We start from the raw sequence: 27,890 nt of genomic DNA on the forward strand, positions 1-27,890 counted from the left end.
GTCTTGCAAACGTTGAGTAGCTGGACCACGTTGCTGCTTTGCAGATCTCCTCCGGAGAGGCTCCAGCCCTCTCTGCCCACGATGTGGAAACCGCCCTTGTAGAGTGTGCCTTAACTAAGGGTGCCTGCTTCCCCTCTAACTCATAGGCTTTAACTATCGCCATCCGTATCCATCTGGCGATAGATGCTTTGGACGCCTTGCAGCCCCTGCGGGCGCCCGAAAAATTAACAAAAAGTGAGTCTGACTTCCTGAAGACCCTAGTGGCTTCTAGAAAAATTAATAGACTTCTCCTGATGTCTAACAAACTTAAAGATCTCGCCTCGTCCTCGTCTGAGGTTGAGAAAAAAGTTGGCAAAATAATATCCTGTGTCCTATGAAGAGTGGACACCACTTTAGGAAGAAAACTAGGGTCAGTCTTAAGTACTACCCTGTCCTCTAAGATTAACAAAAATGGCTCTCTGACCGAGAGTGCCTGCCGATCACTGACCCTTCTAGTTGACGTGATCGCTATCAAAAACACAGTCTTTAGTACCATCCACTTAAGTGATGCTCCCTCTAATGGTTCAAATGGGTCTTGGGTCAAAGCCCTAAGAACCAAGGCCAAATCCCAGGTAGGACATGTCTTCATTCTGACAGGCCTGGATCTAGACAGAGCCTTGAAGAAGTTCCTGACAAATGGATTCTGCTGAAGGGAGGACTGAAGGAAAACGCTTAAGGCCGCCACCTGTACCTTTAGAGTGCTGATAGATAGGCCCAGCTCTACCCCTGCTTGTAGAAAGTCCAGGACTGCCGGGACCCCGGGGCTTGCAATTCCCTGTTCTCGCAACCAGGAATTAAACCTCTTTCCTACCTTGGCGTAAATTGCCCTAGCAACTGGTTTACGGCATTCTAACAAGGTCATAATCACTCTTTCTGAGAAACCCTGTGACCTTAAGATTTGTTCCTCAGATACCAGGCCGCACGCTTGAGCCTCTCTATCTGAGGACACCGGATCGGCCCCTGGGAAAGTAAATCCTCCCTGACTGGTAGAAACAGCGGAGGATGGACGGCCAATCTCTTTATGCTGGCAAACCAGGGTCTCCTTGGCCAAAAAGGAGCTACTAAAATGAGGTCCGTAGTCTCTGAACGGAACTTCTGCAGGACCTCCGCCACCATCCTTACGGGAGGAAAGGCATAACACAGGGTGAACCGAAAAAAAGTGCGTCACCTTCCTGTTGCCTTCTGTTGCAAATAGGTCTATTTCTGGGCTTCCCCAGCATGACACAATCTCCTCGAACACTTCCTTGTTGAGGGACCACTCGTCCTGACCTATCTTCTGGCGACTGAGAAAGTCGACCAGTAAATTCTGAGTTCCCTTTAGGTGAATGGCTGATATTGCGGACAAGTTCTTCTCTGCCCAGCAGAAGCTTCTGTCCGCAATTACCTGGAGTGCAGGGCTTTTGGTTCCCCCTTGCTTGTCCAGGTAGGCTACTGCTGCCACATTGTCTGAGCGAACTTGCAGATCCCTGCCATGTAACTGGGACTGGAAGGTTTCTATAGCCTTCCAAACTGCCAGAAGTTCCTTCTGGTTTGAGGAACGACCTGTCTCTAGGTTCGACCAGGAACCCTGGGCTAAGCTTCCCTCTAGGTGGGCACCCCAACCCAGCGTACTGGCATCGGTCGTGACCACCACCGTAGCTTGTGGGGACCAGGGGAGACCCCTGTCTAGGTTGACCTGGGCCCGCCACCACCAAAGAGACCTCCTGACTGCCGAGGATAGGGGCATAACCTGATCCAGGCTCTCCTGCCTGCCATCCCAATAACGGAGCATGAGTCTCTGTAAAGGGCGCTGATGATGCCTTGCCCAGACCACCGCTGGAAAGCATGATGTCATCAACCCCAGGACTCTCATAACCTCCCTGATCTGGGCTTCCCGACCAGATTGAAGCTGGGCTACCGCCTGCTCTAGCTTGCAGATCTTCTCCTCCGGAAGGAATACCCTCATTTCCATTGAAGAAATCCTGTATCCTAAATACAGGACCTCCTGTGCTATGGGCTATGAACAGTAGATCGTCCAGATATGGGATCACTGTTATAGCCTTGAGCCTTAATGGGGCCAGTGCCTCTGCCAGAACCTTTGTAAAGATTCTTGGTGAGGCTGAAAGCCCGAAGAGGAGAGCTCGAGACTGGAGGTGTAACACACCCGTGTTCAACCTCACCGCCAACCTGAGAAATCTCTGAGATTCCAGATGAATCGGGATATGCCAATATGCATCCCTGAGATCCACTGTGGCCATGTGACAGCCCTGAAACAGGAACTTGGTTACCGAGAAGATTGACCCCATCCGGAACCGCTTGTATTTTATGAATCTGTTTAGGGGGCGGAGATTCAGTATTAACCTGAACTTTCCCGAAGGTTACTTTACCACAAATACGTGGTAGTAAACCCCCAAGCCTCGCTCCTCCTGTGGCACCTGCGCCATTCCTTCTTGGTCCACCAGATCCCCCAGAAGAAGAGCCAAAGCCTCCGCTTTCTCTTGGTCCCTTGGTAACCTTGTTACTTGAAAATTTGGGAGGGGAACTGAACCAAACTCCAACCTGTAGCCGTTCCTTATTATATCTCGAATGAACGGACTTTCGGTTGAAGCTTCCCAGTGTGGGAGGAACTTCCCCAGTCTTCCTCCCACCGGGACGCAGGAGTCACTGTGTTTTAGGGGAGGGTTGAGGAGGACTGAATAAGATTCCTCCTTTGCCCCTTCCCTTGCCAATGCTTTTTGGGGCGAACCTCCCGTTCCTGTAGGTTCTGCTGCCTGGGGCTTCGAAAAAGGCGCTTCCCTTCTGGTCTTTTTCCTTTCTGGGAAAGCTTTCTTCCTATCCTGCGTGCGCTCTAACGCCTCTTGCAGGCCGGGCCCGAACAAATGGTCCCCTGAAAAGGGTAATCCACATAACCTCAATTTTGAAGCGGTGTCTCCTGACCAGGTTTTAAGCCAAACGGCCCTTCTGGCAACGTTCACTAGTGCTGCAGATCTAGCAGCCAGTTTGACTGATTCTGCAGAGGCATCAGCTAAAAAGCCCACAGCCTTGAACAGTAGCTGAAAGGACTTCAACAGCTGCTGCCTAGAAGTACCCGCAGAAATATGCGATTGTAACTGTGTAAGCCAACACTCCAAGTTTCTGGCCACACAGGTAGCTGCTAGGGCCGGTTTAAGCCCGCTGGAAGAGGCATCCTCAGGCTCTCTTAAGCAGCACATCTCCCCTCTTATCCGTAGGATCCCTGAGTGAACCCATATCATCAAAGGCCAAATCTGTCTTCTTAGAGACCTTAGCCAAGGGAGCATCTAATTTGGGAACCTTGTTCCAGGGATGCACCGCATCCGACTCAAAAGGGAACCTCCTTTTAAGGCTACTTGAAAAAAATTGCCTTTTTTCCGGTTGTTCCCACTCCAGCAGAATCGCCTCCACTAGCGACCTATGGACGGGGAATACCCTGTCTTTCATTACAATCGACCCTTGATACATCATGTCGTGTTTTGAAAGCTGGACCTGTTGATCTCCAAAGTGTCATATATAGCCTTGAGGAGGTCACCCACCTCATCCAAAGACAGCTTGTATCTGGCAGATCTAATGGCCTCTTCCTCCCCCTCAGATTCAGAAGTAGACTCTGTCCTAGAGGAGGCTAATGACCTGGGTAACCTCTCCCTATCCACCTGACTTGGTTTGGATAAGGAAGGCAAACTCACAGCCCTGGGTAAAGAGACAGAGGGACCCTGCACCCTATCCATCATGCTTTTAAATGACTGGAAAGTGGATGCAATTTCATCCTTTATGGATGTTAAAACATTGTGACAAGCTGCCACCGAGTCCTCTTTCACCAGGCTACTGACAATCCGGGCAAGCGGCTTCCCCCAACCGGTGCCTAACTTAGCCCACACACGGCACATTTCCTTCTGGGCAAAGGTATCTGGGCTCTGTCCTGTTTAATCTACCAACAAAGAAAAACAGGGTCCCATTAAAATACCACCCCTGACCACACCACTGTGCTTCTAGGGTACGCCTAGGAAGTGCCCCCCTTCACCAGCAGGTTCTCCACCCCGGGAAGGTACTATAGGTCAGAGTGACCCCCCACCCCCCAGTGTAAGTCCTGGTCTGCCCTCAGCAAGCTTACCTGAGAGGTACTGGAGCCTGTTGAACCGGAGTCCACCTGCACAACTGCACTCTCCATGGTTCCTGTGTCTCACTCAGTCTCTCTGAGCCTTCACACAAAGTCTCCGCCCCGACGCCGTGCGTTCCTTACGAACACACCGCTCACAGTACCCGGACGCCGGTCGGTGGAACGAACGTCTCCCGCCGCCATCCGACCGACAGGTACTAGCGGTTACCGCTCCGAGGGGGAGATTGGGGTCCCGTTCTCTCCGAACGTTTTAAATGGCAGCGGGGACTGAAAGCTACCCTCTCCTCCCTTCGTACGGACCGAGGGGTGCTAAGGGTCAGGTCCATCAAGGTGCTCTCCCCAGGCAAAACCCCTGAGAAGGAGCTCCCCTTACCAGTTCCAAACGTGCTCCTTCCCGTCCGGCAGGAAACACAAAAACTGTGGAGGGCCTGGAGGACCACACCTTTTATTTAATTGGCTTGACGTGTTTCCTGTCCTGGAGGGAGAAGCCCTATATCTCAAAGGCTGTCCTGGAAGACGATATGAGAAAATAGCTTTGCGTTGGTATTTGACGCCGTACCTTATGGCAAAAATCTCGCCATCTAACTCTCCCCTGTGTTGGCGAGGATGTGGCGAGGTTGCCAACATTTCACACATGTTTTGGTTTTGTAAACACCTTTCCAGCTTTTGGGGGAGCATGTTCTGGTGTATCTCGCGCATCTCGGGAATCTTAACACCAATGAGTCCTGAACTAGCGGTTTTGAATTTGGGTATTGAAAGCTTTCCCACCCAGTGTCGTACAGTGATCACACATCTACTACTAGCGGCCAGGTTAGTGATCACCAGAAACTGGAAATCTGACCGTTCTCCTAACATCTCAGAAGCTCTCGATATCACTAGACAAAATTACAAATTAGAATCCTTACTAGCTGATAAGAATGGGTCTAGAATGAGTTTTGACAACCAGTGGAAGTCTTAGGTTGACTGGTCTACACTGAACTGATTGTGGAACAGATCCTTTCCCTGTTGTTCCTTTTTTCCTTTCTATATAATGCTGATTACGAATATTACCAACCTTACCAGTTTTTTTTTCTGACGAATATAGGGATATTATTATCCATGGGTCCCCTCCTTGCTCATCCAAACTCTGGCTTACTAACTCTACTTCACTGTTCTCCTCCATCTCATCTCTCCTCTTCCCCAACCCATCTTTTCTTTCTCCCTCCCCCTCTACCCTTGCTGATCATATGGAAATACACATTGTAAGCTAATTTCCCTTATTCTCGCAATGTAAGATCGGTACTTTGTCATTTTCGTGTACAATGTGTTGAATTGCTCACTATATGACTCCTTCTACTATGTGATCATTGTATACTCTGTATTCATACGTTTGCTGTAATCATATTTCTGTTAAAACTCTGAATAAAAATTATTTGAAAAAAAATAAAAAAAATAAAAAATACCACCAAAAGAAAGCTTTATTTGTGGGAAAAAAAAGGACGTCAATTTTGTTTGGGAGCCACGTCGCACGACCGCGCAATTGTCAGTTAAAGCGACGCAGTGCCAAATTGCAAAAAGGGGTCTGGTCTTTGACCAGCAAATTGGTCCGGTCTGCAAGTGGTTAAGTATCTCCAAATAAGACATTTTTTACAAAGCTTGAATCAACAATCTCACTGGTTTAGAGACCATACACCATTCAAAGTTTACATCCGGCCTTGAATGCCTCCCCCCCCCCCCCCTTCCATTCCTGACATCCTCTTTCCGCCATCCCTCGTATCCCCATACATGCACGCTGTTTCCATAGACAGAGCTTAGTCATAGAACATCACCTCGATTATCCATAGTAACAATAGGAAATATTACTACGCTAATCCTAACCAAAAGACCGGCTTGTTCAGGACTTGATTGTAAAGAGATACAAACCTCATGCACACACAGTTAGTTCCCATTAGGTGTGCGTGTGGTTGAATCGTGACACCAGGTCTCCCAGAGAAACCTGCAGAAGGACTTAATTATGGATTAGTTAGGAAAGCCTTATGCCCTCTTTTCAGTCCTAAAAATGTTACGCAGATCTTATTTTCTGGAAAACTTCTATATGTGACAGCCTGATTTATTTTCCTGTTTGTGTTTTCTCTCAAACTTCATATTCCCCCTCACACTAGGACCATATACTGTTGTTAATGATATACTTCAAGTGCATACTGACGCCTGGTATGATGTCATGTTATTTGTAACCTGCAATATCTTCAATAAAAATATTGGTTAAAAAAAAAAAAGTTGATATTTGCCTTCTACACCAGCCACCAGAATAGCTTACCAAGCTAAGGCAGGCTGGGAGACAGATTTAGGGAGCCTAGAGAAAGTGGAGTGGGATAAGGTCTTGGCTAATTTCAAATACATGTCCCCCAAAATAGCAGATTGCCCCACATGTGTATAATGTAAATAGGGCTTATCGGACACCAGCATGTATAGCTAGATATCGTCCTGCCCACAGCTCCCAGTGCTCATGCTACTTCAACGTCAAATAATTTTTACAATCTGCTGTGGGCTTCTCCCAGGATTCAAGAGTCCATGCCTTCTAGTGGTACAAGTCCTCCACGACCAAATGGACTCGCCCCTGACCTAAAGCCTCAAACTGTTTCTTTGAACTATTCCCAGATGCTGACAAATACATGACAATATTTCTACAAATAGCTTTATTTAGCACAAGATCGATAATAGCCTGAAACTGGATTCAGGTGAATTCCCCCCTCCCCCCTCCCCCCACACTGCCAATGCCACTGTCCCATACAAGAAGTTAATTTAATTACAATGGGGATAACCTAAATAGAATAAAATCTGGGACCGTTAGCTGGAACACTCTGCCACATGTGTATGAGCCTTTTAGCAACCAAGAAAATTGGAGATGCAAATTTAAAGATGCTACCTCTACCCCTTGGATCCCACTTATATGTTTTACAGTCCAGTCAAGCTTGCCTCCCAATCTAGCTCTTCACACTATCTTGTCATATAAGCCATTATTACTCTGCATGCCTATAAAATTGTTCTATCATTTTATTATATGCATTTGGTTTTGCACTTATAGACTCTGCTAATGTCTGAACTCTTACATTACGGTGGCTTTTATATACAAACTCTTTAATAAAGACCTTGCCTGTTCAATATAAAATTGACAGTTCGAGTATGTGTTTAGAGCAGACCTGAGGACTAAGCAATCAGTGGTCCTTGATCACTCAGTTCTCGGTGTAGAGCAGGTAAGGGACAGCTGCAGCTCAGATCAATGCCGAAGCCATGTAGGCGAGTATTTTGGAATCTTACATCTCTTTTAAGATAGACTTCTTCATAATTCTTACTTAAAAAGTACCCTGAAGTCACCTTGCTTATCTCAAGGAAAGGCATCCTAATTTTCCTCAATCACAAGACTTTTCTTTCAGGAAAACATGATTTTATTTTTATTTTTTTAGGCAAACACTTTAAGAAATCTGTTTAATGCTTTTTTACCTTCTCGGAGCACCACTTTCTCATAAGGCGGATATTTGGCCTTGTTTGTTATAGCAGACAGATCCTCTCGGCTTTTTTTTAATATTTTTTTGGCCCCCCTCAAGCCTCGCAGCTTCCAAAATTCGGCTCTTGGTCCTGAAGATTGCTGAGGTTTAAGGACATTCTCTAAGCTAGCATATTGCTCTGCCCTAAAGAAATAAAAACAGTAAGCATAGCTACTACTATGGGGAGAGACACTTAAAGGGAAACTGCACTTTATAATCGCAACACAAGCCATATTATAATGTAATGTATTAAAATTACCCTTTCTTTTCAATCTGTAGTGCTGTCATTTTCTGTAAATTCAATGCAAAAATGGCTACCTGGGGACACTGTATAAACAGTTGGTGTACAGAATGCTTATAAAAAATGCCTTTTGCTGCTCGTGTCATCAGCTGAAGGATTTTGTCAGCAGTCTGCGCTATAATACAAGACAGATTTTAGGCATTCTCTGTAACAAATATTTATTCTTTGATGCGATGCACTCAAAAAGAGTTAATCACTTATAAAGGGATGCAGACCTTGCACGTTCTTCAGAGCACTGCAAGTGCATTAGCTGATCAATAATGAAAAAGGCACTTTCATTCAGAATCAGTATCCAAAAGACAAAAAAAGAACAACACCGCTTTTCCTTCAAAGCAGAAACAGGTAGGAATCTGCAACAAAGTTTGTTTATAATCCAAGGTTTTTTTTTAAATACTTAGAATTCCAGGTATGGCAATACATATACTCACACTATATTTATATATATATATATATATATATATATATACATACATACATACATACATACATAAACACACACACACACACACACCATATTTATTGGCGTATAACACGTACTTTTTTCCTTTAAAATCAGGGGAAAATCGTGGGTGTGTGTTATACGGCGGTCCCTCCAACGCTTCTCTGCTTATTTGCCATTCTCAGCAGCTTTCGACTATTTTCGGCCACACTCGGCCGTTCTCCACTATTTTCGCCCGCACTCGGCTATTTTGGGCCACTCTCGCTGGCTTTCTGAACAGCCGAAAATAGCCGAAAGCTGCCTAGAGCTATCGAGCGCTCGCTGAGATACACAGGACATCCACTCTGTATCTCGGCGGTGGCATTTTTAAACGGCAAGCCAGCAAAGACACTGTGACAATGCTGCAATGCAAGACTGCAAATGATTAACAATGCTACAATGCAAGGCTGCAAATGACTGACGAGGCTGCTGAGCAAGGCTGCAAATGACTGACAAGGCTGAAAATGACTGACAAGGCTGCAATTCAAGGTTGCAAATGACACTGACAAGGCTGCATTAATGGGCATTTAAATGTAAGTTTTTTTCCTTAAACTTCCATCCTAAAAGTTTTTCTCTTTAAAATTCCCTTTTAAACTTGGGGTGCGTGTTATACGCCGATAAATACAGTAGTTAGATTGGTCTAGCTTAAACCAGTGTAACTACATATACCACTACGTCTGTTGGATCCCCCTATGTCTCCACTAGCTCCTGGATCCCATGCTGAGCAGTCACCCTGCTGCATTCAAAGCACAGGAGGTCGGCTGTTTGGCACGGGCACCATTCAGAGATTGTTCTTGCATTTTCTCAATAAATGCAAGGCATTCTCTGATTGGACAATATCGAGAGAATGTGATGTCATCCACCTGACTCATTATTTTGTTCAGTCAAAGAACCCTTTGCATTTGTTGAGAAATTGAAAGGCATTCTCTGAATGGTGTCCATGCTAACATCTGCCCTCCCATGTTCACAATGCAACAGAGCAGGCGCTTGGCATAGAACCTAGAAGATAGTGGAGATGACTGGGGTATCAGTTTCTGCTACAGTGATTTGCAGCTTCTGGAGGGATCCCACAGGCATGATACATGCAATTTTACATTGGATCTAGCTGGATGTAACTATATATAAAATGCCACTCCTGGAATTCTTCAAAGATAAAATGCAAAGATCAGAATTTATAAACTCTAATTTACCTGGATCTATTTGGTATTATTCCTTTTTTCATTTCCTTGAAATCTTTTCCAACACGGGTGGCAAGCCAAGAGCCTAATTTTCCACGGTACATTGTGTCCAAAACATGGAATATCTCACCCCGTGTAAAACTCAGGCTAGATGGGGTATCTGCTTCATACTCAAAGTGTGTACGAATATAGAAGGAATCACCCAAATTAGACTTTATCATTTTTCTGTAAACTAAAGCAAAATTTGCATCAGAAAATAGGAAGTGACAGGGACATACTATATACACAACTGCAGGCAGGTCTAAAGTAGGGTACACACGGATCAGTTTTTTTTTTCTGATAGTGCGCTAAAAGAAAAAAAAAAAGGCAAACAGATTTCTGCATTCACACAAGCGAGGTAGATGCAGGAATTCCCTTCTGCCACCAGGAGATTGCATTCTGACAGCAGGGACTCCCCACTGTCAGAATACACTGAACAGAGATGCAGCAGCTGTTGATCGAATGAAAAATTTCCAGCATTAACAGAAGCCAATCTATTGACCTATAAATGAATGGAACCGGCACCAATAATAAAACAAAAATGGAAAAAAAGGGTTGCTGTACCTGAAATTGGTGAAGACTAATGAAGAATGAATGCTGTGGTAAAGGACGCTCCTAATGCAATCATTAAGGCCTCATGCACACTGGACATTTTTTTACATTTTTACAGCAGCTGTTTTTGGCTGTACCCGGTTTTTTCTACAGTCATTAAACTCTCCATCATGTTATCCTATGTGTCCATGCCTAGTATAGGATAACAGGCTGTTATCAGCAGTTTTGGGCAGTGGCGTTTTTGAGAAGTAACAAAAAACCAAAACTAGTTGGTTCTGAGACATTTTTCAGCCGTAAAAATGCTCTAATGCTGATAAACGTCAGTAAACACTAAAAAACAACGCTCACCAGCGTTAACGTTTTTGATCCATTGAAAAAAAAAAAGCTAAAAAACGCTAACACGGAAAAACGCAAAAACGCTATTGCAAAAACGTTGAAAAAAGTTGAAAAGTTGAAACTCATTGCAAAGCTATTGACGTTTTTATAACGTTATTTTAACGTCCAGTGTGCATGAGGCCTAAAATGCAAAAAAGTGATTTATACAAATAATATGTATACATTCAAATTTCCGCGTATAAACACGGGAATGGCTTCACTTTATACATGTGCACAAATGTCTCAGAAAAAATTTGAGTTACGCTTACCGGTAACGTCTTTTCCAGTAGTCTTTCAGGACAGCTACTATGAGAGATAGACTCCTCCTCTTCCTCTGGAAACACTGCGCCAGCCCATAAATTCTTACTTCCCCTGCCGGACCTCAGTTTATATCGAGATTACCTCTGACCAGCTGGGGAGACACAAGAACACATTAATAACATATTTATCAAATACCATTATCTTGCTGCGCTCTGGTCTTTTGGAAGACTCCCCCCAATTTTCGGGTAGGAACTAGGGCTGTCCTGAAAGACTACTGGAAAAGACGTTACCGGTAAGCGTAACTCTAATTTTCCCTAATCGTCTTTCAGGACAGCCACTATGAGAGGATAAACGAGCACTTACCAGTTAGGGTGGGACTACAGCTTGCAAAACCTTTCGCCCAAAGGTCTGCTCACCTGCCGACACCAGATCCACTCTGTAGTGTTTTACGAAAGTGGAGTAGCTGGACCATGTTGCTGCTCTGCAAATCTGCTCTGGCGTTGCTCCCACTCTTTCTGCCTGGGAGGCTGCCATAGCTCTAGTAGAGTGTGCTTTAATACCCACTGGGATTTCTTTCCCTGAAACTGAATAAGCCTGCTCGATGGCTACTCTGAGCCATCTAGCAATAGTGCGTCGGGACGCTTTACAACCTTTTCTGGCCCCGGAAAACAAAACAAATAAGGAGTCTGACCTTCTGAATGTCTTGGTCAGTTCTAAATAGTGTAGGATACATCTCCTAACATCCAAATAATTAAATTTTAGTTCCTTCCTGGATCCTGGCTGGATGCCACTTTCGGCAAAAAGGCCGGATTGGTCTTTAAAACTATTCGGTCCGGAAAAATAACGCAAAAGGGAGCCCTGACTGATAAGGCCTCCATCTCACTGACCCTCCTGGCAGTTGTTACTGCTACCAGAAACACTGTCTTCAGAGTAAGTTCTCTCAGAAAACACTCTTTTAAAGGCTCAAAGGGGGGTCCAGTTAAGCTCTGTAAAACGAAAGATAAATCCCATCTGTGAAAGGACAGACCTTGGACCGGTCTCTGTCTGGACAGGGCCCTAAAGAACCTGACTACCCATGGGTTGGCAGCCAAATGATCTTCCAAATAAACACTGAGGGCTGATACTTGACCCCTAAGGGTACTAATGGATAAGCCTTTATCTGCCCCACATTGTAAAAATTCCAAAACTGCGGAGGAGCTCCGTACTGGGAAAGAGCTCTCTGCGCACCACTTGTTGAAACGTAACCAGACCTTTTCATAGATCTGGCGAGTTTCCTTTTTCCTACTGTCCAGGAGGGTAGAAACTAGTCTCTCTGAAAATCTTTTAGATTTTAATAAACCCTCCTCAGTAGCCAGGCCGCTAACTTCCACTGGCGTACTCGTGGGCAGAGGACTGGCCCCTGAGAGAGGAGATCGTCCCGAGGGGGCAAGAGTAGGGGAGGTTCTACCGCCAACTGCTTTAGCATTGAGAACCATGCTCTCTTGGGCCAATGCGGTGCCACCAGAATCAGAGATGTGTTTTCCATTTGAAACTTTCTCAGAACTGCTGGCAACAACGCTGGAGGTGGGAAGGCATAGCAAGTTCTGAAGTGCCAATTCTGGTTCAAGGCGTCCACACCTAAGGCTCCCTCTCCCCTTCTTAGGGAGAAAAAACAGGGGGTTTTTGCATTGTTTCTGGATGCGAAAAGGTCCACCTCTGGAGACCCCCATCTCTTTATTATGAGATTGAAAACCTCCTGGTTGAGAACCCAATCGCCCTCCCTCAGCCTCTTTCGGCTGAGAAAGTCTGCTACCACGTTTTTCTCTCCCCTCAGGAAAACTGCTGAGAGCGAAAGGGTGTAGGTCTCGGCCCAGCTCAGGATCTCTGTCGCTAAAGACAACAGGGCTCCGCTTCTCGTGCCACCCTGCTTGTTTAAATAGGCCACTACGGAGGAGTTGTCCGACCGCACCTGAATGTGGTGACCCCGGAGCTCTTTTTTGAAGAATCTGAGGGCTAGTCCCACTGCCCTTAATTCTTTCCAGTTGGACGATCGAGTCAACTCGCCATCCTCCCAAGTGCCCTGGGCTAGAAGGGAACCCAAATGTGCCCCCCAGCCTTTTCCACTTGCATCTGTGGTCACTACCCGAGAAACCGGGATGAGCCACAGACGCCCTTGCGACAGATTTGTCACTTTCCTCCACCACCAGAGGGATCTCTTTACTTGGTGTGGAATATGTACTAGGGTGTCTAGAGCCTCCCGACTGTGGTCCCACACCCCTAGGATGAAGGTCTGTAGGGGACGAAAATGTAGCCCTGCCCATCGCACTGCTGGGATGGTAGATGTAAGGAGACCCAATACTGACATCAGAACCCTTATGGAAACCAGCTGGTTGCTCTGAAGAGAGGCCACCGCTCTGTCCAGCTTTTGTACCTTCTCTCTTGGTAGAAAAACTCTCAACAGTGTTGAGTCCAACAGGAAACCTAGATAGGAGATCTGTTGTGAGGGGATCAGGCTGGACTTTTCCAAGTTCAGAAGCCACCCCAGGTCTGTAAGGACCCCTTTGGTTAGATCGAGATTCTTGACCAACTGTGTTGGGGACGCTGCAAATAAAAGAAGGTCGTCCAGGTAGGCTATTATACATATCCCTTGGAGCCGAAGAAAGGCCATGGCTTCTGCCAGGACCTTGGTAAAAATGCGGGGTGCAGAGGATAGCCCGAATGGCAGGGCCTGAAACTGAAAATGTACTGTTTCTCCCCCTAAATCTATGGCAAGGCGTAGAAACTTCTGCGAGGCCTCCGCTATAGGGATGTGTAAATACGCGTCCCTTAGGTCCAGAGATACCATGAAACAGTTGCGGGGCAGAAGAGCCCTTACTGAAAAGATCGACTCCATGCGGAATCTTTTGTATGTCACTGAAGCGTTCAGGGGCTTTAAGTTCAGAATCAATCTGAACTTTCCTGAGGGTTTTTTTACTACGAAGATGTGAGAATAAAACCCCCTTCCCTCTTCTGCTTTTGGGACCCTGAGAATAACATCCTGATTCTCCAATTCCCTCAGAGCTTCTAGCAAGGCCTCGGCCTTTACCATGCACCTGGGTAGATGCGTGACAAGGAGCCTTTGAGGGGGTGGTCTTAAGAATTCCAAGAGGTACCCCCTTCTTATTACCGCTAAAATAAATTGATTGGGGGATATTGTCTCCCACTGTGGTAGAAAGGCCCCCAGTCTTCCTCCCACTGTAGCTGGAATGTCACTGGGTTTTACGGGGCTGGACAGGAGGGCGAAAAATCGCCCCTCCTCTGCCCCTGCCTTTTTGGGGCCAGGTTTTCTTTTTCCCCTCTGGTTTAGGGGTTTCCCTACGCCCTTGCGGACGAAACCCCTTTTTTGTTTGTACGGGGGTTTTCCGTTTAAGAGGAAAGGATTTTTTCCTGTCCGCTGTCTGGTCTAGAACAGTCTCTAGCCCTGGGCCAAAAAGGAGGTCCCCCGTCAGGGGTATCCCACATAGTTTTATCTTGGAGGCATTATCCCCTGGCCACGTTTTTAGCCAGAGGGCCCTTCTGGCCGAATTGGCTAGAGCCGCCGTTCTGCCCAACATGCGGACGGACTCAGCAGAGGCATCTGCTATGTAAGCGATCCCTCGCAGCATAGTAGGGAAGGATGACAGAATGGTTTCCTTATCTATGCCTGCCTCAATATGTTGTTGGATCTGTGAGAGCCAGTGCTCTAAATTGCGAGCCACAACTGTAACTGCCATTTCAGGCTTTAGATTGCCGATAGCCGAGTCCCACGTTTTCTTAAGCAGAGTGTCAATCCTTTTGTCCATGACATCTGCCAAGGCCCCCATGTCTTCAAACGCCAAATCTGTGTGTCTGGAGACCTGGGAGAAAGCAGCATCTAATTTGGGATTTTTATTCCAAAGGCATGCCGGGTCCTCTGAAAATGGGAATCTTCTTTTGAGGGATCTAGATAAAAAGGGCTTTCTCTCCGGATCCTGCCACTCCTTTTTAACTGTTTCCATTAAAACTTTGTGCACTGGAAACACCCTTCTTTTTGGTTCCCCTAAACCTGAATACATTTGGTCATGAAGGGTTAGGGGCTTCTTATCCGTCTGGATACCGAGGGTTGTATAAATTGCTTTTAAGAGGTCCTCTACCTCATCAAGGGATAATTTATATCTGGAGGCTTTCCTGGACCCCCCGTCCTGGTCCTCCCCCTCTGAACCCTCCTGGGAATCGGAAGAGGAACTGTCTGGAAGTTCCCTTCCTGTCCCTGAAGGGCCTGCAACCTCTGCCCCCTCTGTATTAGCAGGTTGGACCGGAGCAGAACTCTGTGCTAGAGGTGGGGTTGTATCCTGGGGAGATGGACCCGCGGGAAGCTGAAATTTTTCAAAAAGGGATCTAAAAGAAGAGAAGGTGGACGAGAGCTCTTTGACTGAAGCTGCTAGTCCTGACTCCTATTCAGATTCCCTTTCCCTAACGAGGTAGTCAATACAGCCTTTGCACAACACTTTGGTCCAAGATTCCCCTAAAATGTCCCTACTGGAGGCACACTTCTTTTTAGAGCTATGCGTAGACCTAGTTTTTTCCGTAGCTTTCTGAAATAAGTAAAAAAGGAAAAAAACAGAAAAGAGACAAAGTCAATACAAAGCTCGGGATACAACCCTGGGAGTGCACTAGACCCTTTTTTTAAAAGAAGGGATCTGAGCCTCCCCTCCCCCCTGGCCACCCAGGGGGTCTGCCCCCCCCCCCCCCCCATGATAGAACCACACATTGGGGTGGGGGGATCCTAGATAGAGAGTACCCCTCCCCAGGGTGCTCTTACCTTAGGAATGCTGGAGATAGTGTCTGTTGGTTGAGCCTCAGCTTCCGACATGACTGCATGTGGCTGCTTACTACAGAGTTCTACGCTGCCTGTGCGCGTTCTGAACTCATCTCCAGCTTGTGCCCGGCCCTCCTATTAGCTCCACGACCCGGAACCGGAAGTCGATCGTATTCGAGGTCAAGCCTTCGCTTCCACGGGATACGACGTCGCCCGTCGTTCGGCCCGCTCGGTTCAAAGAAAAAAAGGGCGGACTGTACCCTTGTACAGGGAAATCTTTCGAACGGCTTGCCAGCTGCGTCCCTGTAGACGCGATAGGAGTCCCCCACGACCTGAAGCCGCGCTCGACTAGGAAGGGGTGGCAGTGCCTGGTGAGGCAAGTAAACCGAACATCCGAACGGTTTGAACCCAGCTTTCTCCAAACGAAGCCCCTGCTTCTTTCAACCGGGTTCTTTAACGAAAAAATTGCCACAGCCTCCCCGACTGATCGGCCTGGTTCCTTTCACAGTGTCTCCCCGCCGGAGGAAACACTAATAACTGAGGTCCGGCAGGGGAAGTAAGAATTTATGGGCTGGCGCAGTGTTTCCAGAGGAAGAGGAGGAGTCTATCTCTCATAGTGGCTGTCCTGAAAGACGATTAAGGAAAAATAATTAATATATTTATGTTTGCTCAAATATATCATGAAAAGTTCAAAACAGCTCCAAAATTCTTTCTAGATGATTCTACTCCAACACCATGTGATAAATAGAATCCGTGACTTTTCACGGATTCAGGAAGTGGCCACTTCCTGATGACGCGTGCTGGAACACAAAATGCATAGAAGCTAGGTCCAACATGCACTCTACGTCACTTTTGCTGGGGGTTGCCTAATGCGTAGCATACACCGCTGGTCAGATAGTGCTGTCTGAACCGGTTTCCACCGCACTAGGTGTTTCCGATATATTGATGCACTCCCCTGCTGGAAATATCGTAAGTGACTTTTTGTAACAAACAAAACTACACTATCTGCCTTCCCTGGCTTATTGGCGAAGCTTGATTTTTAGATGTGAGAGATTGGAGCGGAGGATAGATAAAGATTTGATCTGGCTGTTCCCGGGCTCATTCAACCAAGTTCACCATACATGTGAACGATTGATTGGAAAAAGATCGTTGAATGGTTTCCAGGATTTGAGGAGGTACTTCATGTCTTATGGTCACTTGCTGGCCAGGGACATCTGGTGATCGCAATTTGTTGTCACTTTGGGTGAAAAGTCATGAATATTATTTGGATTTTATTTCTCATATGGTGTTGGAGTGGAATCATCTAGAAAGAATTTTGGAGCCATTTTGAACTTTTCATGATATATTTGTTTGAGCAATCAAAAAATATATTATTTTTTTTTAGATATTTGTGCACATATATAAAGTGAAGCCATTCACTAATACACGTTTATACACGGTTTTGAATGTATACATATTTGTATAAATCACTTTTTTTGCATTTTAATGATTGCATTGGGAGCGCCCTTTACCACAGCATTCCATCTACTGACCTGCTTCTGTCGAACATGGAGGGCTACACAAAGATTAAAGTTCAACTGATCCCTACTGAACTGGCCAAATTTTAATCCATGTGTACACTTTCCATTGCATAAAATGGGCCTGTTGACAGTGCTGCATCCACAAAATAAATGTAGTGTTGTGTATTTGCTAAATCTGCAAGAACAGAATGAACTCACAGATTAGCTGACTTCATATTGTTTACAGATTTAATACCTGAGAAATGCAAGACAAAAGCCACCTCATCTGCCCAAAAACATGTTAATACAAATTAATTGAAAACAAGCATATCTAGAAATAACAAATCTAAACTGGTCATATGCTAAAAACTCAGAATTGAAATTGCTGTAAAAATATTTTTAGCTGTAAAGCCAATGTCTGCGTTGAGTTGAGAGGAATCTTAACATAGCGTGGTCTTACCCCAAAGGGACCAGTTGTCTCCCAACTGCGGCCCAGGGACAGAATTTGGCCCTTTATTTGCCTTTATATGGCCCTTGGGGAACTATTCATTCCACTATTTCCAATGTTTGTCATTGTTAGCCCCCATGATGTCAGGGCATTTTCTACTCACACTGGCCACAGTCTGGCCCTCCCAGAGTCTGAAGGCCAGCAAACTGGCCTTTTGTTTAGAAAGTTTGCAGATCCCGTCTTAGACCAATTACATGCCTACCCATGAACTATGCCAGCTGAACAACAGTGTACACTCTATAAATGTGGATTCCAAACAGCTTATTGGAGCTTATTGTAAGAAAGGCAAAATTATAGTTAAACCTTACAGTAAGGGTCTATACTACTTACTGTCTTCCTTCCCCTGTGTCAGTAATACAATTTCTTCATTTTGTGGGATGTTCATTAGATACTGCACTGCATCTTCACGTGTCATGTTGTGGAAACTTCTTTCATTGACCTGAAAATAGCAAAATTTTTGTAAACACAATTTTTCAGCATTCATATATATATATATATATATATATATATATATATATATATATATAATTTTTTTTTGGAAACTACTTACAGAACACATACTGTGCAATAAATCAAAATTTGCAGAGCCTGTGCAAAAACTTGAGAAATTATTGCTACATGTGGACACTTTGTATAATATAGCCGAGTAGGCAGAACTGGAGTAGGCCTAGTCACATTATGTAGCCATGACCCTTCTATTACATGCAGCGATGAACTGGTGGCATCAGCTGTACCTGAAGTAGCACGACAGCGGGGTTCTGAGACTATAGGACAGGTATGTCCAAAGTCCGGCCCGCGGGCCAATCGCGGCCCGGTTTTGAACGGCCCGCCTGGTTATTTAAACATATACATCTTTTGTGGCCCCCGGCGATCTCCCAGCGCCGGGGTCACAAAAGATATATAGTTCAGCTGCCTTGGAGGGAGGAGGCAGGACGAGTGCCGTGCACACAGGCTGAGAATTTCCTGTGTACATGGCAGCTGTAATAGGAAGTCCCATCTCTGCCATTGGACGACTGTTCTGTCCATCAGAGGAGGCGGGACTTTCTCTTAAAGGGGCCGTTGTGTAAACAGGAAATTCTCCTGTAGGATGTCTTTGGCGCTCGTCCTGCCCTCCATGGCTGCACTGATGGTAATGGTGGCTGCATTCCTGGCAATTGCAATTGTGGGGCTGCATTCCTGGCAATGGTGAGTGAATTCCTGGCAATGGTGGCTGCATTCCTGGCAATGGTGGGTGAATTCCTGGCAATGGTGGGTGAATTCCTGGCAATGGTGGCTGCATTCCTAGCAATTGGGGGTGAATTCCTGGCAATGGTGGCTGCATTCCTGGCAATGGTGGCTGCAATGGTGGCTGCATTCCCGGCAATGGTGGGGCTGCATTCCCGGCAATAGTGGGTGCATTCCCGGCAATGGTGGGGCTGCATTCCCGGCAATAGTGGGTGCATTCCCGGCAATGGTGGGGCTGCATTCCTGGCAATAGTGGGTGCATTCCTGGCAATGGTGGGGGCTGCATTCCTGGCAATAGTGGGTGCATTCCCGGCAATGGTGGGGCTGCATTCCCGGCAATGGTGGGGCTGCATTCCCGGCAATGGTGGGGCTGCATTCCCGGCAATGGTGGGGCTGCATTCCCGGCAATGGTGGGGCTGCATTCCCGGCAATGGTGGGGCTGCATTCCCGGCAATGGTGGGGCTGCATTCCGTGAAATGGTGAGTGAATTTCTAGCAGTGGTGGGTGCATTCCTGGCAATGGTGGGTACATTCCTGGCAATGGTGGGCACTGCATTCCTAGCAATGGTGGGCGCTGCATTCCTAGCAATGGTGGGCGCTGCATTCCTAGCAATGGTGGGCGCTGCATTCCTAGCAATGGTGGGCGCTGCATTCCTAGCAATGGTGGGGCTGCATTCCTGGCAATGGTGAGTGAATTTCTAGCAATGGTGGGGCTGCATTCGTGGCAATGGTGGGTACATTCCTGGCAATGGTGGGCACTGCAATTCTAGCAATGGTGGGCGCTGCATTTCTAGCAATGGTGGGCGCTGCATTTCTAGCAATGGTGGGCGCTGCATTCCTGGCAATGGTGGGCGCTGCGTTCCTGGCAATGGTGGGCGCTGCGTTCCTGGCAATGGTGGGCGCTGCAGATGGGCACTGACCCTTATTTTGCTTCAGTTCTTTATTTAAAATAAAAAAAATTTTTTTCCTGAAGCTTCCCTCTTAAAGTGAAGGTGCGTGTTATACCCCAAAAAATACGGTGTATCCAAATAATACACTTGAGTTCATCTCTTCACCACACACAGCCACAAAGGCATGAGAATTCTTGTTGGGTAGTGTATTAGTGCTCGGCCGAACACACTTAGACCGAATTTTAATGGTTCAAAGAATGTCAGGCAAAATGGTCGGCCCTCGAGCATGTTCAGTTCATCAAATCTGGCCCTCTTTGAAAAAAGTTTGGGCACCCCTGCTATAGGACTATTCGATATGAGAAGATTGGTGCCTATTTACTGGCAATTGGAAATCTTTGCTTTTCTGTAGACCCATTCAGGAGCCTGCATTTAAGAACTAATATAGATTTACTTAAAAAAACCAACCTTACCTTTAGTGAAGTTGCCTTTAACAACAACCCAAGCACCCACCCTTCCTTCCTTAGTCAGAGACCTTTACTCTGACAAAGTGTAGGGCTGGCTCCTCTTTTTACTGTAAAAACACATAGCATGGCATTTACATAGGCTCTCACCACTGACTGAAGGAAAACTGGCATTGGTAGCAATCCCAAGCATATACCAGTATTTACATTTGACAAGCCCCCAAAACAAAAAAAAAACAAACTGGCTGCTACCTTTAAAATATAAAGCTAGCCAATCCAGGAAGATGTTTTATGCAAGAAATATGAATTTTGATATTTTGGAGTGCAGCATAGGACATGGGCAGAATGTTCATATACCATGAAGTTATAGGTGTGTACCTTCAAGTGATTGGACACTGACAAAGCTATAGAGGACACGACTGAGCCTTCGCTATAACCATACCCCACTCCTTGAGCCCTCCATTTTGTAACAAGCAATTGTGATTAAACCAAGAAATGCAAGGGAGTTTGACCTGTGTCCTGTACTGCACTCAAAGATATGGAAATTTACAGGCAAGTCAAAATTCCTCTTATCTTGATTATGCTGTACAGGACACAGGCAGAATATTTACACACCATAGGATGCCAATAAGCAATGAATACAAAGGGTGTGGTGTAGCGGTTAGCACTCTCACCTAGCAGTAAAAAGGGTCGCTGGTTTGAATCCCAACCACTACACTACCTGCCTGGAGTTTGCTGTTCTCTCTGAGCAAGCGTGGGTTTCCTCCGGGTACTCCGGTTTCCTCCAACACGCCAAAGACATGCAGGTAGGTTAATTGGCTTCTGTCCAAAATTGGCTTTAGTATATGAATGGGCACCTTGAATTGTGGGCTCCTTGAGGGTAGGGACCAATGTGAGTGTGCAATTTATAGGGATAGAGACAACGTAGACACTCAGGTTGAATTGGATGGACTGGTGTCTTTATTCAACCTTACTATGTAATAAGGGTCAAAAGGCCTAACCATCAAGAGCTGCTATGAGTGTCTTGCAGCCAAAAGCCGCATAAGACTGGATAACGCCTCTCTGACAAAGCATAAACTGAAAACCAGGTGATGTCCTTACACAACTGGGCTGTTGAGGCTTGGTGCCAAAATTCTCAGAAAACACCCACTGATCTAGTGGAATGGGCATGTAGAAGCACATGAAATTTCTTCTTGAGAATGTAAGCTCTTGCAACCAGATTTTATATGCATTGTGGACTTTGAAACAGGGAGTCCCTTATGATGTCCAGAGAACAGGACAAAGAAGGAATCCATCAATCTACGCAGGCTCTATATTAATTTACAGGCAACACATGAGGAAGTGGGTGAGAGGGTGGTGGTGTCACTTGACACGGCCAAGGCATTCGACTCTGTGGAGTGGGGGTACCTGTGGAGGTGCCTGGAAGGTTACGGCTTTGGACCTAACTTTATTCGGTGGGTGAAGCTACTGTATCAACACCCAACAGCCAAGGTGGTGGCAAATGGATGGTCCTCCCAGACGTTTGGCCTCAGTAGGGGTACCAGGCAGGGGTGCCCATTATCCCCACTACTTTATGCCCTGGCTGCAGAACCTTTGGCGGTGTCGATCCGTACAGACCCTGAGATCAGGGGACTGACGGTGGGTCAACTGACGGAAAAAATCAGTCAATATGCTGATGACACGCTGCTATACTTGGCGGACTCTGGCCCCTCCCTCGCAAAAGCCCTGCACATGATCGAGTGGTTTGGTAGCTTTTCCGGTCTTTGCATAAACTGGGAAAAATCCCAAATATTACCCATTGACAGTTTTCCACAGTCAGAATCTCAGGCCAGTCTGCCTCTTCAGCGAGTTGGAACTATTAAGTATCTAGGTGTATATGTCTCTAGGAATCCGGCAGATTATATAACATTGAATATTAGAACCTTTATTCTCCCTAGTGCGCAATAAAATTCAAGCCTGGTCTCGTCTCCCCCTCGGGGTTTGGGGGCGCATCAATCTGATTAAAATGGTTTTATTACCTAAAATACTGTATATGTTGTGGCACACTCTGGTATACTTGCCGCTAAAATATTTTAAATCCCTTGAAAGTCTTCTTAGGCCCTTTGTATGGGGGACTAATAGGCACAAGCTTGCATGGCAGGCTCTGAAAAGCCTGACTGATATGGGGGGTATGGCCCTTCCGGATCTAAATCACTATTATGTTGCCTCACAACTGTCTCAACTCTTTCATGTGGATAAGACTGATAAACAACGTTTTCTTACCCTTCTCTGCCCCACCTGGGTGCAAATTGCTGATGATCCGATAGCTGCAATTTCGACGGGGGTTGGGAGCTCTACACTAGGGCCAGGTAAACACTCCATGCTTTTTCACTACAGGAGGATTTGGGATCTAGCGTTAACTAAATTGAATGTAATGGCACAGAATGACTATACCCCACTTTGGCATAACAAACAATTGCCAGAACTTCAAAAAATCCAGAGTGTTCAGTTATGGGTCTCAAGGGGGATATACTACATGCATCACCTGATTCATGATGGAACTGTTAAAACGCTCCAAACACTGCAGGAGGAATTTGGTGTTCCAGGCAATATGATATTTCAGTACCTTCAGGTTCAGCACGCACTTAGGGCACAGTTTCCGCAGTCACCGCCACAGCCTGCTCCCAACCCTATTATCGCCATAGTGAAGGATACAGACTCCAAAAAGCTTATTTCATGCTTCTATGGTATGCTCGCGGCCCCCGTCTCGGCGAGACTAGCGTATGCTTTAAAGTCCCGCTGGGAGGGTGATGTAGGTGAGCTGACAGACGAGGAATGGGAGGAGGCTCTGGAAACGTGTAAGATGGTGTCCCCTAGGCTCCAAGACAGGCTTTCTCAAATTTACATAGTGCATAGAGCATACCTCACCCCCCTTAGGGCCGCCAAATATAATACAAATCAATCTGTGTTCTGCCCGATATGTACCCTTGAGACCGGGACGTTCTTCCACCTTATCTGGTCTTGCCCCAAACTCCAGGAACTTTGGAAACAAATAGTATCATTTCTACACAACGTTATGAGCTCACCCTTGGCTCTCGACCCCAAACCCTGTCTCCTAGGGATATTTCCCGAAGTACTGGATAAATTTACCAAAGCTTTCCTACAGGAAACCTTGTTCTCTGCTAGAAAAGTGATAGCTAGACAGTGGATGAGACCCCTTCCACCCAAGGTGGAAGATTGGAAACGGGAAGTTAATCTAACACTCCCATATAAAAAATTCATATATAAAACAGGGGATGCCCAGCTAAATACAATAAAATCTGGGATAGGTGGTTGCAAGAGGCTGACACATGTAATTAGGAACTTTGGAGTACTGTTGAAATAGATGACATGTATGTGATATAACTTTGCTCAGCTATGATACCTACTGTCTACTGCGATGAGGAAATATTTCTTTATGTACTGTTATGGTTATGACGCAGCACCTTTTGAATGTTCGGTGTTTGCTACTGTGACTGTAATCTCTGCAATACTGTTCAATAAACAACACATGTTTAACATAAAAAAAAAAAAAAAAGAAGGAATCCATCCCCCTGATTGGAGCAGCACCCTTGAGGTATACTCTAATAACTTTGACTATGGCAAGATTATTGCCCAGGCAATATAGAGAGATTTCCTTAGGATGCTTACGAACAGGGCATAAGTATGGAAGGACATTGCCTTAATTGAAGTGGAATGCTGAGATCACTTTCAAAATAAAGCATCGTGTTGGGCATAAGACAACTTTGTTCAGAATGACAATGAGGAAAAACTATTTACAGGAAAGGGCTGTCAGTTCAGAAAAATAACATACATGATACAAGAAGGCTACTTTGCATGAGGGATCCTCCATGGGGACATCCCTGATAGGTTCCAAGGGTGGATTCAGCAGGGCAGAGAACACCAAGTTGAGATCCCAAAGAAGGGGGGCTTAATATGAGATACACCTTGGAGTCTGAGACCTTTGAAAGGAAATGGATGCAGGCCCTTGCACTACATGGTTTTGATAATCTGAAGACAAAAATCTGCAGAAAATGTAATAGTGTGTATGGGGTCTTTAGAGTACTTAGGACCAACTTCTGGTCAAGACCTGACTGTAGGAAGCCTAAAATGCAAAGCACAGGATATTCTCTAGGACTGAAGTGCCTGTGTTCACACCAGGCAAAAAATAAAATAAAAAATCTCCAGGTACAATACATCCTTGTAGAAGAGGCGTTTCTTGCTTTTAGCAAGGTAGAAATCACAGACTCAGAGATCCCTCTATCCCTTAAAGCAGCTGTCCCAAAGGGCCAGGGGGGTTTGGGCTTGGGGGCCGATGGAAGTCTGTGGTCGGTGAATACAGGGAATGATGGTGGCATTTTCGGGGGAATGGCTGATCATCAATGGTTTAAGTGCATTGTTGTTATTATATATTATTGAAATAATTACATATTTTTTTATTTAATGAAATAGTGTAAACTCACCATAACGCAGAATCAGTGGGAGCTCTGAGCTTCACACTTGCTGCCACCAGATGCAGTGTATCACCTACCACGGTCGCGTGCCATCTTTGCCTGCCACCCAGATGCAGCATTTCACCTGCCACTGTCGCTTGCCACCAGATAGAGCGTGTCACTTGCTACTAGATGCAGTTTTCTCTGTGCAGCGTATGAGCAGAGGAGATCATAACACCCCCCCCCCCCCGTCTCCCTGGGGATCGGCACAGTTCTCCAATGAAATCCCATATCCCAGTGTGTGGTCCCAGGGATCGACACTGCCCCCCATGGAGTCGGCACTGTTAGTTGTTGCCAGCTTTCAAGGAAAACTTTGGCTCCAGTTTGTCGCTTGGCTTGATTTCCCTGATTGCTTCAATGAGCCGTCACATGTGCAGTAGCTGAAGGGATAAAGGAGGCAGTACAGCACGGCATCGAACAAGTCAGAGACTGTTACCAGTCTGCAGGTTGGGGACCCCCAACACCTTAAAGGGATTGTAAAGTAATTTTTTTTTTTTTTTTAGAATGCATTAAGGTGAAAAAACATTTACCTTTACAACCCCTTTAAAGTGTAACTAAACCCACAAGAGTAAAATCAGTCTGTATATGCAGTATATAGCATACTTGTTATACTCACTGTGGAACCTAAAGGGTTAATGCTCTGCATTGTGTAAAAATGCAGTTTGATCCTGTATTCACAGATCCCCCTTTTCTTGCATTGTCCCCAAAACATGTCTGGATAACAAAGTTAGTGGGAAACAGGCTGCACATGCTCAGTTTGGTGTGTATTGCTAGTTACATAGTTAGTAAGGTTGAATAAAGACACCAGTCCATCCAGTTCAACCTGAGTGAGTGTCTACAATTGTCCCTATCCCTGTACATTGCACAGTCAAATCGGTCCCTGCCCTCAAGAAGCCCACAATCCAAGGTCCCCATTCATATGCGAGGGCCAATTTGGGACAGAAGCCAATTAACCTACCTGTATGTCTTTGGAGTGTGGGAGGAAACCGGATTACCAGGAGGAAACCCACGCAGGCACAGGAAGAATATGCAATCTACAAGCAGGTAGTGTCGTGTTTGCGATTCAAACCAGCGACCCTTTTTACTGCTAGGTGAGAGTGCTTACCTCTACACCCCTGTGCCGCTAGAGATTTTTTTTTTCTTGGGAGAGTGTATGTGATCAGCAGAGGGCCAACCAGCATGGGTCAGGGGTCCTGCATCCTGATAGGACAGCCAGGGCAGTATGAAAACTCCTCCTACATGCTTTAACTATTTAACTAGGGACTTATAGAAGACACAAGACTGCTATATACTGCTGATGGAAAAAAAGGCATCTAGCAGTTTAGATTTACAAAAATTATTGCATTTCCACGTTCCGTGTACTGTGGGAGACCAGATATAGTGGATGCAGGGTCCTGGTTTAAGAATACTTTAAAACCTTGGTTTCAACAGTCTTGCTGTTAAAGCCAGAGACTGAGAAGCAGGTGCTTGGGAAGAGACCAGGCGCCACAGAAATGCAGAAGAGTGACAACAGAAAAAAAGACCATTTATTGAGTCTGCCACATTTTTTTGTTATTTTATTATTCAGGTTTTTCGTTGGTTAACTTTTTTTGTCTGAGTATAGAACTATGTTTTTCCCAAGCATGTTTGAATCCATTTACTGTTGAGCAACTCAGTACCTCTACTGAATGTCTATTCCAAGTGTCAACTACCCTTTTGGCAGAATAAAACCATCTAAAATTAGTTTTGAACTTTCCTCCTGCTAGTTTGCCTCATCCCTGTGCTCTTGATCTCGACTTCATATTGAAAATACTTTCCCTCCTGAACCCTATTCACCTCCCTCTTTGTATTCAAAGATTTCAGTCAGGTCTTCTCCTTCCCTTCCTTCCTACAGACTGTATATATTAAACCACTTGTCGACCAGCTCCTGTACATATACTGTGGCAGGTTTTCCTGCGCAAAACGTCATATGTACAGAGGCTCCTTTAAGAGGAGGATCCGATGCCCGTGGCTGGTGTGCATGATCGCCGCTGGCCACCCGCGATCTTTTTCCTCTGTAGTGCTGGCCAACACTGTACCCCCAATATTGTACTCTGTCAAGGGATTATTTTTCCTTGCATATTTTTACATTTAGAAACATTGAACTGCAGCTTCCACTGCTTTGGCCAATGTTCCAGCAAGGCCAAATCATGTTACAGGTTACAGACACCTCCAGGGATATAAACACATTTCTGACCTTTGTGTCATCAGCAAAAAGTCATCTTACCCATCAACCCTTTTGTTAGATCACTTACATATAGATTAAATTGAACATGACATAGTACAAAGCCTTGTGATACACCACTAGTGACTGGTCTCTGTTCTGAATGAACCCCTTTTTCAACTACAGTCTGGTATCAATCCTTTAGCCAACTGCACATCCACTAAACCACCTAGGGTTAAGTGATAGCTTGTGCAACTTTTTTATTAAATCATTATGTGGAACTATATCAAATGCTTTGCTGAAATCAAGGTCCACAGCACCACCCTCCTCCAAGACATTAGTGATATAGTAAAATAATTAAATCAGATTAGGCCAACATGATCTGCCTCCAGTAAAACTATGCTGCTTTGGATTTTATTACCAAAGTCAGCACAGCCCTCTACAAGGAAGGCCATTTGAGGGATCAGAAGGAGTTTATTTGTCCCCTACTGAAGCAAACTGCACCATGCTTTATAGGTTTTTTGCCTTCTGGATTAACTGTGGGTATAGAATTCTGTACATGCAAGATATTTTTTTTCTATAGGTTTAACTATATGGACTATGTTTGTTTGTTTTTTCAACATATGTAACATTTTTAGGCCTGGCATACAGCTGAATACAGAGACAGCCTAATGCCTAATACACATGTGACCCACTGGGATGGGAGAGCTTGGAGAGGCACCCCCTTCCGCTGCCTGTAATAGCAACCCAGTGATTAGCTAGCAGCTATAATTGCATTTACTTTGTGGAGCTTTGCCAGCTCTAAAAAAAACAATACTGGGTTATGGCTGACCACTGCAGCCATAACCCCGGTATAACACACTTCAAGACACTCCCAACATCATTAGCAAGGAAAACCACAATTTAATTTAAAGAAGAGTAACAAGGAAATGCTTCAAAGTTTGTTTTCATCTACAGATGTCA

General features: G+C 45.5%; 1 protein-coding gene across 3 annotated transcripts in view; it reads right to left on the bottom strand.

Moving 5' to 3' along the window:
* TJP3 (tight junction protein 3) overlaps positions 1-27,890 on the bottom strand; it is a 566,967-nt gene that overhangs the window by 130,426 nt on the left and 408,651 nt on the right. For all 3 annotated transcript variants that reach the window (XM_077475676.1, XM_077475677.1, XM_077475675.1), the window contains exons 12-14: positions 17,991-18,099; positions 9,644-9,863; positions 7,631-7,818 (exon numbers count right to left, since the gene is read on the bottom strand). In XM_077475676.1, coding sequence (XP_077331802.1) covers positions 7,631-7,818; positions 9,644-9,863; positions 17,991-18,099 — 517 coding nt within the window. The remainder of the gene's footprint in view (positions 1-7,630; positions 7,819-9,643; positions 9,864-17,990; positions 18,100-27,890) is intronic.

The sequence above is a fragment of the Lithobates pipiens genome, unplaced genomic scaffold, assembly GCF_037356315.1.
Source record: "Lithobates pipiens isolate NorthernLeopardFrog02 unplaced genomic scaffold, aLitPip1_a1.2 Scaffold_13, whole genome shotgun sequence".
Taxonomy (NCBI): Eukaryota; Metazoa; Chordata; class Amphibia; order Anura; family Ranidae; genus Lithobates; species Lithobates pipiens.